Source organism: Cervus elaphus, chromosome 8 (genome assembly GCF_910594005.1).
Source record: "Cervus elaphus chromosome 8, mCerEla1.1, whole genome shotgun sequence".
Taxonomy (NCBI): Eukaryota; Metazoa; Chordata; class Mammalia; order Artiodactyla; family Cervidae; genus Cervus; species Cervus elaphus.
The window spans coordinates 32,027,236-32,041,036 of NC_057822.1; the positions used below are offsets into that span (position 1 = coordinate 32,027,236).

General features: G+C 42.5%; 1 protein-coding gene across 1 annotated transcript in view; it reads right to left on the reverse strand.

Moving 5' to 3' along the window:
* Positions 1-938: 938 nt before the first annotated feature.
* Positions 939-13,801, reverse strand: part of VWC2L (von Willebrand factor C domain containing 2 like) — a 181,046-nt gene continuing 168,183 nt past the window's right edge. Inside the window, exon 4 of the mRNA XM_043910612.1 lies at positions 939-1,196. Within this exon, the coding sequence (XP_043766547.1) occupies positions 1,048-1,196 (149 nt within the window). The 3' untranslated portion in view covers positions 939-1,047. The remainder of the gene's footprint in view (positions 1,197-13,801) is intronic.

A 13,801-nucleotide genomic window follows, 5' to 3' on the forward strand; every position in this document is an offset into this window, starting at 1 on the left:
TCTGTGTTTTAGTCAGAGGGCTGAGTGGTCATTAGTATAACATGGCAAACATAGTCCCGAACCAGAAAAACTGCCTGGTACAAGTACTGGCTTTCAGCCAGATCTGAACTCAAGAGCTAGGAGTGTTCAGAGTGTTCAGAAGGCTTCAGATTCACAGTGGGGCTGCTCACCCTGGTATTTATCATGCCAGGTGACAGAGTGGGTTTAGAGTGTGTTTTGTTATAAGCTGAACCAAAATTCAAAATCATGAGAAAGCCTAGTGTTTAATGTTGCAGTTTTGGATACCTGTCTCCCTTTGGATTCTTTAGTCAAGCTCATGGTATTCGTCACATATTAGTTTTTGATTGGCAGTTTCAAGGTTTTGTGAATGAAATGTGTGGTTTGTAAGAATCAAATTGTGAGCCCTCGCATAATGCACGGAGCACCAGTTCCCCACCCAGCCCAGCAGTGGACCCTCTCGGCGCACCTCTCTCTTCTCCCATGCAGGGCAAGATTCACTCAAGGGGAGTGATTGGCTGAATGTTTTTGCATCTTCCCAATCAGGAAGGGTCCTTACCCTGACACTGCTTTCCGGAAGCTAGTTTGACACAACTCAAAACCTTCCTGTGCAGTTAAATCTGGCCCCTTAGACTCTAAAGAGGAAAAAAGGAATTACTGCAAGAGAAAAATGCCGTGTTTACAGAAGAGGAAAAGTGGAGTAAGTCGGTAGATGGTGAGCTGGCAGGCCAGAGTGTCACCAGAGAAGAAGCCTGTTCAAGGCTATTTCTTTCTTTTTGCTCCAGAAATCCAGTGGTCAAGTCACCATCAAGCAAGGATCATTACAAAAGCGGTTTCAATAGCTGTATACTATGTATATTTTGTATAGCAAGAAAGAAAGAGAGAAATTTCCTCTTAGTAAAATATTCACTTTTGTCAACCCTAAAAGGTTTTGCTGGTGACCCTGTTGTGGCTGGCAAGAGTTTGTTTGTTTTGTCTTGTTTTGAACATGTGCTGTGTGGAAGCCACAGCCTCGTCTCCCAAGAGCTCATCGTCGGGTGGGACTCGGTTCTACACAGTTTGCTTGCCTTGGCATTCACGTTTTGAACACTGAGCAGGCTTCCACCAGTCCCCGTTGTGACAGTGACAGATGTTACATTCATCCACTTTCACTTCAATGCCAGCCGGGATGATCGTCGTTCCTGCAAAGCAGTTTGGACCTGAAACACATATATAAGCTGATTAGTTGATTAGATCTGAGAGACTCCCTTTTTTTTCTTCCCTTTCCCACCCCAGTTGAAAAAAAAAAAAAATTCCAATCCCCAAAGCCATGAATGAGTAGGTCAGACTACTCTTACCAGTGTATCTTTAAGGAATTTTCTAGTCATCTCCCTTAAATGCAAGCTTTTAACTTCTTCTGTCTTTTGCACAGAGCTCTTATTCCACATGTATGTCATGCATTCAAAAAAAAAAGGTACCAATGCTCAAAAAAAGAAAAGAAGTCTTAATATCTATTACCGAGTACATGCATTTTTCTAAAGTAAGATATGGATTAAAGTCTATTTGCTTTATTCTCTGAGTGTTAAGACTGCCAGAGTGTCCCCTGAAACCTGAAGGAGGGTCTAGCATGGTCAGCATCACTGTCTGTGCCCGTGGTCTGGCCTTTCCCTACCCATAGGAGGTATGAGACAGTGAACTTGCTCACTCCCTGATTTCAGCACCTCCCCAAACCCAGTTCCTGGAATCTCCAGCTTGTTTCTTGATAATAATGAATAATTCATGGCCAGATGATTTATTCATGTCCCAAACAAACTTTGTTAGAGGTTCATTTGATTTTTATAAAAGGAGTTCTTTTAATCTGCTGGCTATATTTTTTTTTTTTTAAAGAATGACTCCAAGGGTTGGCTTTTGAAAGTCAGCAGGAATTTTACTTTTTCAGATTCAGAAAAGCTTTGCTCAAAATGTCACTTGCTTGTTATAGATAAATGTGTTTAAAATTCACCAGTCTTTTTTTCTTTTTTATATTTCTTGTCTTTCTCCCCTTTCCTTTACTTTCCTTTTATTTTCACTCTTTCTAATTTTTATTTTCTTTTAACCCTCCCAATGTAAAAATGCCAGTGTTCAGTATGGGTGATATTATTTCTCACATTCAAATAGGATAAAGATTGCTTCCCAAAGTGCAATGAATTATAGTGGGGTAGTACAAATTGCTCTTTCCTAGAAATGATTTGGACACAACTGAGCGACTTTACTTTCACTTTTCACTTGCATGCATTGGAGAAGGAAATGGCAACCCACTGCAGTGTTCTTGCCTGGAGAATCCCAGGGATGGGGGAGCCTGGTGGGCTGCCGTCTATGGGGTTGCACAGAGTCGGACATGACTGAAGCGACTTAGCAGCAGCAGAAATGATTTGGTGTAAACCTCTGACATACATATTTAAATAAAGAGAGAGAGAACTGAGTTGTGTCTACTAGTGATTTATTCACCCAACATTACTGGCCACTTGCCATAACCACTAGAGAGTTACATGGCAACACACATCAACATCAGTGCCCTACTTTCACTTTCTTACCTCTTGATAAGAATTTATGAGATGATCTTTACTACGAAGTAAATGAAATCAGGGCTGATTTGTAGTTCACTTCATAATTGGAAACTTGCCTTTCTAAAATAGTGGTTATTACATTATTTCTCACCCAGAACTATTTAATATGCTACAGGTTTAATCGCCCTGGTTTCAGAGCTCTTGGAGCTCAATTGTGCATGTGCTCACCAATGGTGCTTTTATACCTACGCCTTTCCTTCACTCAGGTGGACAGACTCTTGGGGTGTGTGCCTGGGTGTGAAGAGCCAATGAGAGTAGGAGGGATATAATGGATCCACACTGATAATTAAATGGCTTAGCAAACTCTGTGCCCTCACCCAGGACCGTGCTCCTTGTTAAGATACTGTGGTTAAAAGCTCTTGGCCATCTTAATCGCTGATTACTTAAGGGTCACTGTATCAATTTTAAGTCTTAGGATTTAGGTTATGGTTTGATAGACTGAACTGTCTTTGGGACTACACCTCCCTGGAAAGATTCCACACCAAATCATGAATTTGTTCTGTTATTAGAGAACTTGGGAAAGAGATACTTTCAGTATGTATCTGGTTTTCCCATGGCTGCTAGTGATAGACCTCTCTCAGTCTTGCTGGTTCTTGGCTAGATAGGGTCTCACCATAGCCACACAAGCTTCAGAAGATAAACTAGATGAACACTAATTCCTGGTTTCCCAGAACCAGCCCAGAGGAGCCAGTAGTTTCTCTCTCTCCACTTCCTGATATCTAACCAACTGTTTTTACCCTAATTGTATACTTTTAACTTTTCCAGATAGGAAAATATTTTTTGTCTAAACAGGGGTTCCAAAACAAAGATGTCCCTGAAATAGAAGAGGTGGAAAGATAGAATATTATCCAGAAAGAGTTTTCCCAACTTCATGAGAGGATTTGGAAATCTGTCAGTAGAATCTTAACTCTGTGTGTGTGTGTGTGTGTGTGTAGAGTCACACTGCTGGCTCACAGCGGGCAGGTACATCTCAAGAGAAAAAGGCAGGGAGGGATCTTGGTAAAAAGATTTCTGGTAAGCCATCTTGCTTAGAACTCTGGTTTTCATGTCTGCCCCCTTTCAGCATGTATTGGTACCATACAATGATTAGATATTTGATCAGACCGTATACATCATTTCTTAAAAGTCATGTAGAATTCCTGCATCCTCAGCTCAGGAAATGTATCTTTTATTTATTTTTAATTGAGGGATAACTGCTTTACAGTATTGTGTTGGTTTCTGGCAAACATCAACTTGAATCAACCATAGGTACACATATGTCCCCTCCCTCTTGGACTTCCCTCCTCCCTCCCTCCCCATCCCACCTCTCTAGGTGGTCACAGAGCCCGTTTGAATTCCTTGAGCCATACAGCAAATTCCCATTGGCTATCTATTTTACATAGGGTAATATACATTTCCATGTTACTCTCCATATATCCCACCCTCTCCTTCCTACCCCCCACCATGTCCATAAGTCTGTTCTCTATGTCTGTGACTTAGCTCAGGAAATACTAATTGCTATTGATTGACAGAATACAGAGATGAATCTTACGCAGTTTGCCAGGATTCACCAGAGTTACTGCCTATAAATAGCATAGTCATTTCTGGACAGTCTGCTCAGCAGCCAGGGGTATTATACAGAATCAAAAACTCCTGTTTGATCTCATTAACAGTGATTTTAGTAGCACCTGTCTGAGAACTTCAGACGTAACTAGAACAAACTTCAAGTTTGCTGTTAATAGCCTTATCTTCTTAAAAGTAATTTAGGTAATTGCCAGATACAATGGTTGGCACTATTTAGAAATTCTTCTGGTCTTGGCCCTTTCTCCTCAATGTTGGTGATAGTAAGTACTAATTTGCTTTCAGCATGTGAGTATCTTGCATGAATACTTCAAAGGAGAAATCTGTTTCTATATATTCTCTTACTTTGACTGGGGGTGGGGCGGGGTGCTGCTTTTCTTTTGTCTTGATTTAGGTGAAAGAATAAGACTCTTAGAGGCATCTCAATGGCAAAAGCCACAAATTTTAATGCAGAAAACTTGGAGAGACTCCAGAGGGGAATAGTGAAAATGATTAAGCTGAAGGCTGGCAAATAGGACCTCTGAGAAAAGGTTAAAGGGACTGGAATTATTTAATCTAGAAAGAGAAAACAGAGGTATGACTCAATAACTCTCAGGGAATGAAGGCTTATTATGGAAAGAATGGTGACCAAATGGTGACCAAATGTTCTTTCTCTCTTCTGACACCTGGAATAAGAGGAAATGGAGATGCATTGATTCTCAAGGAATTGGAAGCACACACACACACAAATAGCTCAGAGAACTGAGAATTAAGTGTGGCAGTAGCCGATAGTGTGGTGAGGTCTTTTCTTTCAGAGATCTCAAAGAACATATGAGGTCTCATCCGTCAGGTGGATTGAAATCACCAGCTCCTTGAAAACAGGAACTGAGTATCTGTTAATTTCTGATGGTCCAGGACTAATACTGTGTCTTACAAATATTAAAATAAAAACAATCCAGTATGTGCTTGGTTGGGCTTCCCTGAATGGCTCAGTGGTAAGGAACCTGCCTACTGATACATGTTTGATCCCTTGGTTGGGAAGATCCCCTGGAGGAGGAAATGGCAACCCAGTCCAGTATTCTTGCCTGGAGAATCCCATGGACAATGGAGCCTGGTGGGCTACAGCTCACGGGATCATAAAAGAGTTGTACATGACTGAGTGACTAAACAACAACAAATATGCTTGCTTAGCTGAATGAAATAGTATGAAGTAGCTAGTTATCTACTGGAAGCAAATTACTTTCTGAAATTTCAGATCAGGCCTAAGATATATATTTATCAAGCCTCACCCTAGCAATATAGAAATATTTATTAATTAATGGAAACAGTGAACATCTGCTTAATTGGCTATGCCAAAGCCTTTGTCTGTGTGGATCACAACAAACTGTGGAAAATTCTTAAAGGGATGGGATTACCAGACCACCTGACCTGCCTCTTGAGAAACCTATATGCAGGTCAGGAAGCAACAGACAGAACCAGACATGGAACAATAGACTGGTTCCAAATTGGGAAAGGAGTACATCAAGGCTGTATATTGTTGCCCTGATTATTTACCTTCTATATAGAGTATATCATGAGAAACGCTGGGCTGGATGAAGCACAAGCTGGAATCAAGATTGCTGGGAGAAATACCAATAATCTCAGATATGCAGACAATACCACCCTTATGGCAGAAAGTGAAGAGGAAATAAAGAGCCTCTTGATGAAAGTGAAAGAGAAGAGCGAAAAAGCTGGCTTAAAACTCAACATTCAAAAGATGAAGATCATGGCATCTGGTCCTATCACTTCATGGCAAATAGATGGGGAAACAGTGACAGATTTTATTATTTTGGGCTCCAAAATCACTGCAGATGTTGACTGCACTGCAGCCATGAAATTAAAAGACCCTTGCTCCTTGGAAGAAAAGTTATGACCAACATAGACAGCATATTAAAAAGCAGAGACACTTTGCCAACAAAGGTCCGTCTAGTCAAAGCTATGGTTTTTCCAGGAGTCATGTATGGATGTGAGAGTTGGACTATAAAGAAAGTTGAGCACTGAAGAATTGATGCTTTTGAAGTGTGGTGTTGGAGAAGACTCTTGAGAGTCCCTTGGATTCCAAGGAGATCCAACCAGTCCACCCTAAAGGAAATCAGTCCTGAATATTCATTGGAAGGACTGATGCTGAAACTGAAATTCCAATACTTTGGCCACTGGATGCAAAGAACTGACTCATTTGAAAAGATCCTGATGCTGGGAAAGATTGAAGGCAAGAGGAGAAGGGGATGACAGAGGATGAGTTGGCTGGATGGTATCACCGACTCAATGGACATGAGTTGGAATAAACTCTGGGAGCTGGCGATGGACAGGGAGGCCTGACATGCTGCAGTCCATGAGGCTGCAAATAGTCAGTCACGACTGAGCAACTGAACTGAACTGCGGACAGTTATAATTTCCTAATCACTTACTTCATGCCAGGAATTTGTCTCCTTTAGTCTTTCCAACAGACCATATAAGATGCACGTACTTATTCTGAGGACACTGAGCCTCAGAAACAGAAACAAACTTGCCTGAGCTCACATATCTAAGAAGAGGCATCAGTGGGGCGTAGACTCAGACCTGACCTGTAGGAAAGGAGGCGGAGTCTGGGAGTGCATTGCGATTTTGAGCTTCTGATGAGAATTTGGGAACTTTGTTGGCTTCAGTATCGAGGATGCATATTAGGTTAGAAACTTGATGGCTAAAAAGAAGTAAGGCTATTTTCCTATAGACCTTTGTCAGATCTCTCAAAAATTTACTAGTTTTATATTGGGTATCCATATTAGGTTAGTGTGTCTATAGAGTTGCCAGAAAACTTAATTCATGTAAAAAAGAAATTCCTCCTGGATCAGATGCCTGGACATGGAGGCTTTGGCTCTCTTTTGATCTGCAGTGAAGTTCCCACTGGTACGGGAGGTGATGAGCTAGGAAGCAGAATGAAAGCAGACTTTGATTCAGGAAGACCTGGTTCAAGGTGTGGTTCCATGATTGATCCTCTACATCACTTTAGGCAAGCACTCTATAACGCAAATATGGATGGAAGTCCATATGGTCAAGTCTCAGAAAGGATTCATAGTTTTGAAAATGCAGTAAGATTGGAAATGCACGTTATATCTTTACTGGGAGTTGGAGGAGGATGGGAAGAAGGAAAAGCAGGCTATGGATTCTGTTCTATGAGAAAAATTTTCCATGAAACACATTTTTTTTCTTTTATCCTATACTTCTCTAAGCACCTATTTTACATACCTAAAAATAAAAATTGTTTTGCAAATGTTTTTTTGTATTATTCATAAGAAATATCATAAGGAAGACCAATATATGGAATACACAATAGCAGAGCTTCTCTGGTGAGGTGGCCATGGGGATTCTAGAGTTCTATCATTTCAGCAGGATTTCCCAACTTGCCACCAAAGTCTTGCAGAGGTAGCCCACGAGGCATCTGCATAGAATATCTAGTAATCAGAGAAAAAAGCATCTGGAATGATCTCCTCCAGCATCAGTTATCTAAGAAACCAGAGAATTAGAAGGGATTCTGTCATATTTGAGGTTGTAAGAACTGAGCAGATTTGCTCTGCCACTGAAGTTCTCTTTCTTGATGAGCCCTGAAATGTTCCTCATAACAGGTGAGTAGAAACTATATGGAAGAGAAAGTCTGTAGCTATTCAGATCACACTTCCTACAGATCTGTGTTTGCTTATGATATTAAATGTCACTTCTGTTGTATGAGAGAACAAATATGTAACCTGAAATCAATGTTCTCAAAGAGATACTCTCAGAGCTGTGGAAGATGGTAACAGAGAGTTTGACCAGTGGGTTTATGGAAAGACTGTGTGTGGGGACAGGGGGAGAGGGGGGAGGGTATGACCCATTGAGGAAGTTAAAAAGCCAGTGGGGTTACAATGATAAGTGCAGTGAGAAGTGGCTGGGAAAACAGTGATACTGTGGAGCTGGGGGCACCTATTGGCTTGCAAGAACCATTGTTAAATAGTCAGGAATTTTAAAACCTGCTGATATTATCTTGGTAGCCTGAGATTAACATATGGGAAGTATTTATGCCAGTAAAAGCAGCAAATGCTAAAAATAAGGATTTTAACTGCTTCTCCCTCTGCCTGAAAGCCAAATCATATAATCACCAATTAATATATCACCAGGTTGGGGCTTAGGATTTATGGCCTTGTGGACATGTTAAAAAGTTTGGTCCTTATTCTAAAAGTAATTGGAAATGACTGAAGTATTTAGGGATTTGTGTGTGTGTGTCTGTATGCATGTCAACATCTGTGCATATGCATGTCAACATCTGTGTATACGCATGCATGTGTATAGTCATGAAGTAAAGACTAATTCCATAAACTGCACCAGCGTCACCACATGATTGGTCCACAGTGCACCCATCTTTGGACTATATGTGATATGTTTTGATGAATGTAGGGACCTTTGTGATTGCAGACAAAGAGTAGAAACTTCACACACCCTGGTACTAGTGAGATGGTAAAAGCACATCGTTTTCTCCTTTGCTCTGAGGCTTTAAAAGTATTGCTAAAATGCTGGGGTAATATTAAATTAGCATTGGCAATTAACACATTGGCTTGAATTAACTGATCAGATTATCCCTTATAGAAAGTAAGATCCTAAAGCATTTAGGATCTTATTAAGATCCTAAGGCACCATGAAGTATGCAATTTGATCTGGAAGAAGGAAAATGTTGAAAGGAGGGAACAGGTAATTTCTAGGATAGTTTAGTCAGAGTCCCTTAGGAGATGAGGGTCACGTTCAAGCTGATGGAGATACTGGGCTATTTGGGGGAAATGGAAGATCCTATCAGTCAAGCAATAAATCAACCCTGAAAATTCAAGCATAAAAAGCACGAATTAAGGTTGTATCTAGAGAACATCCAATATAGCCAGGCTTGGAGGTAATACAACTGGTTGTTGTTTCGTCACTAAGTTGTGTCCGACTCTTTGTGACCTCACGGACTGCAGCACGCCAGGCTCCCCTGTCCTCCCGGAGTTTGCTCAAACACATGTCCATTGAGTCAGTGATGCCATCCAACCATCTCTCTGTCACCCCTTTCTCCTCCTGCCCTCAATCTTTCCCAGCATTAGGGTCTTTTCCAGTGAGTCAGCCCTTTGCATCAGGTGGCCAAAGCATTGGAGCTTCAGTGTCAGTCCTTCCAATGAATATTCAGGGTTGATATCCTTAAGAATTGACTGGTTTGATCTCCTTGCTGTCCAAGGGACTCTCAAGAGTCTTCTCCAGCACCACAATTTGAAAGCATCAGTTCTTCAGTGCTCAGCCTTCTTTACGGTCCAACTCTCACAACTGTACATGACTACTGGAAGGAAACTTTGACTAGATGACCTTTATTGGCAAAGTGATGTCTGCCTTTTAATACACTGTCTAAGTTTGTCATAGCTTTTCTTCCAAGGAGCAAATGTCTTTTAATTTCATGGCTGCAATCACTGTATATAGTGATTTTGGAGCCCAAGAAAATAAAATCTGCCACTATTTCCATTTTTCCCCATCTGTTTGCCATAAAGTAGATATAAACAGTAGCAAGGACAAAAGTCATGCCACAGATCTGACTCAGTGAAGACACACTCCTTGGGTGCACACATAGAAGCCTGCTCCATCAATATTCCCAACCCAGGATCCTGGATGTTTCTGTGAGATTCATTGGCAGAGCTGGCTCTCTGACAAGTCTTGCCAGGATGGAGATTATGTAGTTCTTGAAATCACTAGCTTTCAATGGAAAGTATGCAGTGGGTGAGCCTGGAGACAGAGCCTAGTCAAGTCCCTACACCTTAGCTGTAAGAGAGCTTGGGGCATGGATACCTACATTCTGGCACTTGTAGCTTCTTGAGGGAGAGAGAGGCTTGCTTCATATATTGAGGATTCCCCAATCACAGGAAGGAGGCGGTTCATTTGTGATGCTAAAATGGACTGGGAAAGGGGTCAATGAGGGCAGACTTCATGTGCTTCAGCATTTTCCTGGGGCTGACTGCCAGTATGTTGGTCTAGCAACCGGATTAACAGAGTAAACATTAAGTACAAGACCTCTCTAAGCATGAATGATACAGCTGTTAAGACAGATTTTCTGCCCTCTCAGAGTTGACATTCTACAGGGGGATGAGTCAGACGAACAGTAGAAAAACAAACAGGACATTTCAAGTCATTCTGTGCTATAAAGAAAATAAGCAAGGCAGTGTAGTTGAGGACCTAATCTCAAGAAAGGAACATTCTTCTGAGTTTACAGAACATGTTTTATATGTCTTTGTAGAGCTGTGAGATGTCATCATGAATCCCATTGCATGCGTGAGGAAAGTGAAGCTCAGAGAGATCAAGCCACTTACTGAAGGGCAGAGAGCTAAATGTTGCGAGAGCTTAAATGTCCGTCGTCCTGTTCTGACTGCTTTCCTTGAGCAGAGACTTTTTTATGTGTGCTATCACTTACTGCAAATGTCAGCCAGAATGATACCCTCTCCTGTTCCTGACTTCCTAGCTTGCTCTTTTTTTTTTTTTTTTTAAACTTTTTATTTGATATTGGAGTGGTAGCTCAGACAGTAAAGAATTTGCCTGTAATGCTGGAGACCTGGGTTAGATCCCTGGGTCGGGCAGATTCCCTGGAGAAGGGAATGGCAATACACTCCAGTATTCTTGCCTGGAGAATCCCATGGACAGAGGAGCCTGGCAGGCTATAGTTCATAAGCTTGCAAAGAGTTGGACAAGACTGAGTGAGTAACATTTGTACTTACAGTTGATTAACAATGCTGTGATAGTTTCAGTGAACAGCAAAGGAACTCAGCCATATGTACACATGTATCCATTCTCCCCCAAACTCCCCTCCCATCCAGGCTGCCACATAACATTGAGCAGAGTTCCCTGTGCTATAAAGTAGGACTGTGTTATCCATTTTAAATAGAGCAGTGTGTACATGTCCATCCCAAACTCTCTAACCCCAGCTTGCCCCTGTAGGAAGCTCAGATGAGATCCAGATCCAACTGGCAACACTGAATTCATTGCACACTTGAGGGGTTCTTTTTAAGAATTTTCATGCACCACCTTACTTCCTCCTCCCATGATCTACTAGTTTTCTGTGTTTCATAGGTGAGACAATAAGACACAGAAGTGTCGAGCGACTTTCTCAAAGTCACGCAGCTAGTGAGTGAGTGAGCTGGGACCCAGAGCCGTTTTTTCAGGCTTGGTCCCAGAAGTCAGTCTTCCTGGGTATAAGAGCTACTCTTCACTTCCTCCAAGTTTTAATAGCACCTACCTGCCACCCTGGGATAGTGTGGGATGGATTAGACAGAAAAGGCTGGATGTTTAAATTTCTGTGTTAGACTGTGTCAGGGAACTCAGCTTGGTGCTCTGTGATGACCTACAGGGGTGGGATGAGGGGTGGTGGCCGGGAGGCTCAAAAGGGAGGGGATGTATGTGTACTCATAGTTGGTTCTTGTTGTGGTACAGCAGAAGCCGGTGCAATGTGATTTGGTCGCTCAGTCGTGTCCGTCTCTGCGATCCCATGAACTGTAGCCCACCAGGCACCTCTGTCCATGGAGATTCTCTAGGCAAGAATAGTGGAGTGGGCTGCCATGCCCTCCTCCAGGGGATCTTCCCAACCCAGGGGTTAAACCCAGGTCTCCCACCTTGCAGGCAGATTCTTTACTGTCTGAGAGCAATTATCCTTCAGTTTAAAAAAATAGTGTGAGTGAGGGGTGGGGAGGGATGCACACATGTGTAGGTAAAGAGGGTGATTGGAAAGAGGAAGGCCATTCTACATAATGTCCCTGTGGGGCAGACAGTGGAGCCCTGCCAGCAGCATTGTTCAGCCTCTTCTCTGTAAGTGCAAAACGGGAATTGCTCCCAAGAAGCGGATATAGCTGAGAAAGAGTGTGGCTCTGATCGTCTCCAAAGGCTGCCAGGCTGGCACTGAGATTCCTCAGCAGGAGGTGCCCTGTTCTTGTTGCTTGTTGACCTAAATCCTCTTTACAGTCAAGCCTCCTCCTTCCCAGAGATTTGGAAAGCCAGGCTGGTCATGACCATTTTATAGACACTTCTGGATTATAAATTGGTATATGGTGTCCCTGAAAATCCACCTTCTGACAACAACTTCATATTGCTTGCCAGGCCCGCCTCCCCCCCCCCCCCCCCCCCCGCCCGCCTCTTTTTCTTGAGTAATGCAATTTCTGGCCTTGATTTGAAAATTTATTACTGATGCTTGGTGTCTTTTGGAAATTGGCTGTAAACGATCTTCCTGCTGCATAAATGAGGCAGATTCCTATTGTGTAAGGCCATAAACATCCTATATTTATTTGGCAGGGCATCTAAATCATTGTTACAGCAAATATTAGGCTTATAGGCATCCGTCTTGGATTGAATTGGATTGGATTATGTTCCTCCTCTTAACCAATTTTAATTCTCTGCTTCCTGAGGTCTGAGAGATGTTATTGGGCTGCTGAAAAGCAAATAGGCTTCTGATCAGGTGAACCCATTTCTGACTATTAAAATCTTGGAGAAAGTGTTTCTAGAAACCAGTAATTAGAGCTGATGGCAGTGAAAATGGAGCTAAGTGACTGAAACCTTCCCAGTAACATTGCAATGGCCCTTTTAGGCCTAGACAGAGAGCAGTGATGAGATTCCGGTTGCTAAAGCGAGTTTCCAGCCTAGAGAATGGAGTGCCTGTCTCTACCTGCTTCTAGACCCTCATCCCTACCTGACTTTCCAGCCATTTTATTAAGCCTCAGAACAAAAAGCTTCCTCAGATTAAGGTGACAAGTCAGGAAGGATTGTTTTCCAGAGGCTGCCCAAGAGGTACCTGTTAATCATTTTATTCAAAAATTCAATATTGCTGAACTCCCACACAAATTTCAGCATGAGGCCTCCGGAGAGTTTTTTGGCCCTTAAGTATGTAAGATTTATAGCATGGGGCTCCAATTAAGCAAAATGCAAAGACTGGAGGAGAGAGAGGAGAGATGCAGTTGGGCTAGACAATGGAGGTAAAGGTTGGCTGCTTTTTCCCTAATTTCAGGCAGCTCAGTCGCTGTGAGGATCTGGCACTGTTCACAATCTGCATTAGCTGGCTCTCTACATCCAGTCTCACCTTCAGAAGGGGGTGTGTGGTCAGAAAATGACTTGGTTTGCTGTTGTATAAAACATTATCTGCTTGGACTGCCCGGTGGTTCAGTGGTTAAGAATCTGCCTGCCAAATGCAGGGGGCACAGGTTCGATCCCTGGACCCGGAAGATTTCACATGCTGCTGGGCGATGGAGTCCCCGTGCTGCAACAGCTGAGTTCATGCCCCAGAGCCCGTGCTCCACTATAGGAGAAGCCGCTGCAGTGAGAAGCCTGCCAGCAGTGAAGACCAAGAGCAGCCAACAAAAGAAAAACAACCCCACCTTAAACACTATCCACTTCATTTTTGCTTCAAATGATGAAATCGACTCACCCCAATTTTTCAACCTTAAACCAGATGACCCGCTTTTGTTAGACCTTTCAGTGGATTTCAAATCCCTTTCACCTTTCTCCTCAGCAATCCTAAGAGGGGGAAGAGCTGGCAGTACTATGCCCATCTTAGAGCTCAGGTCACTGCGGTTTGAAGAGAGGACATAAGGTCAGTTACTATGTGATTTCCCAGGTGAGGGGATTTATTTCAAAGTGAGCAGACA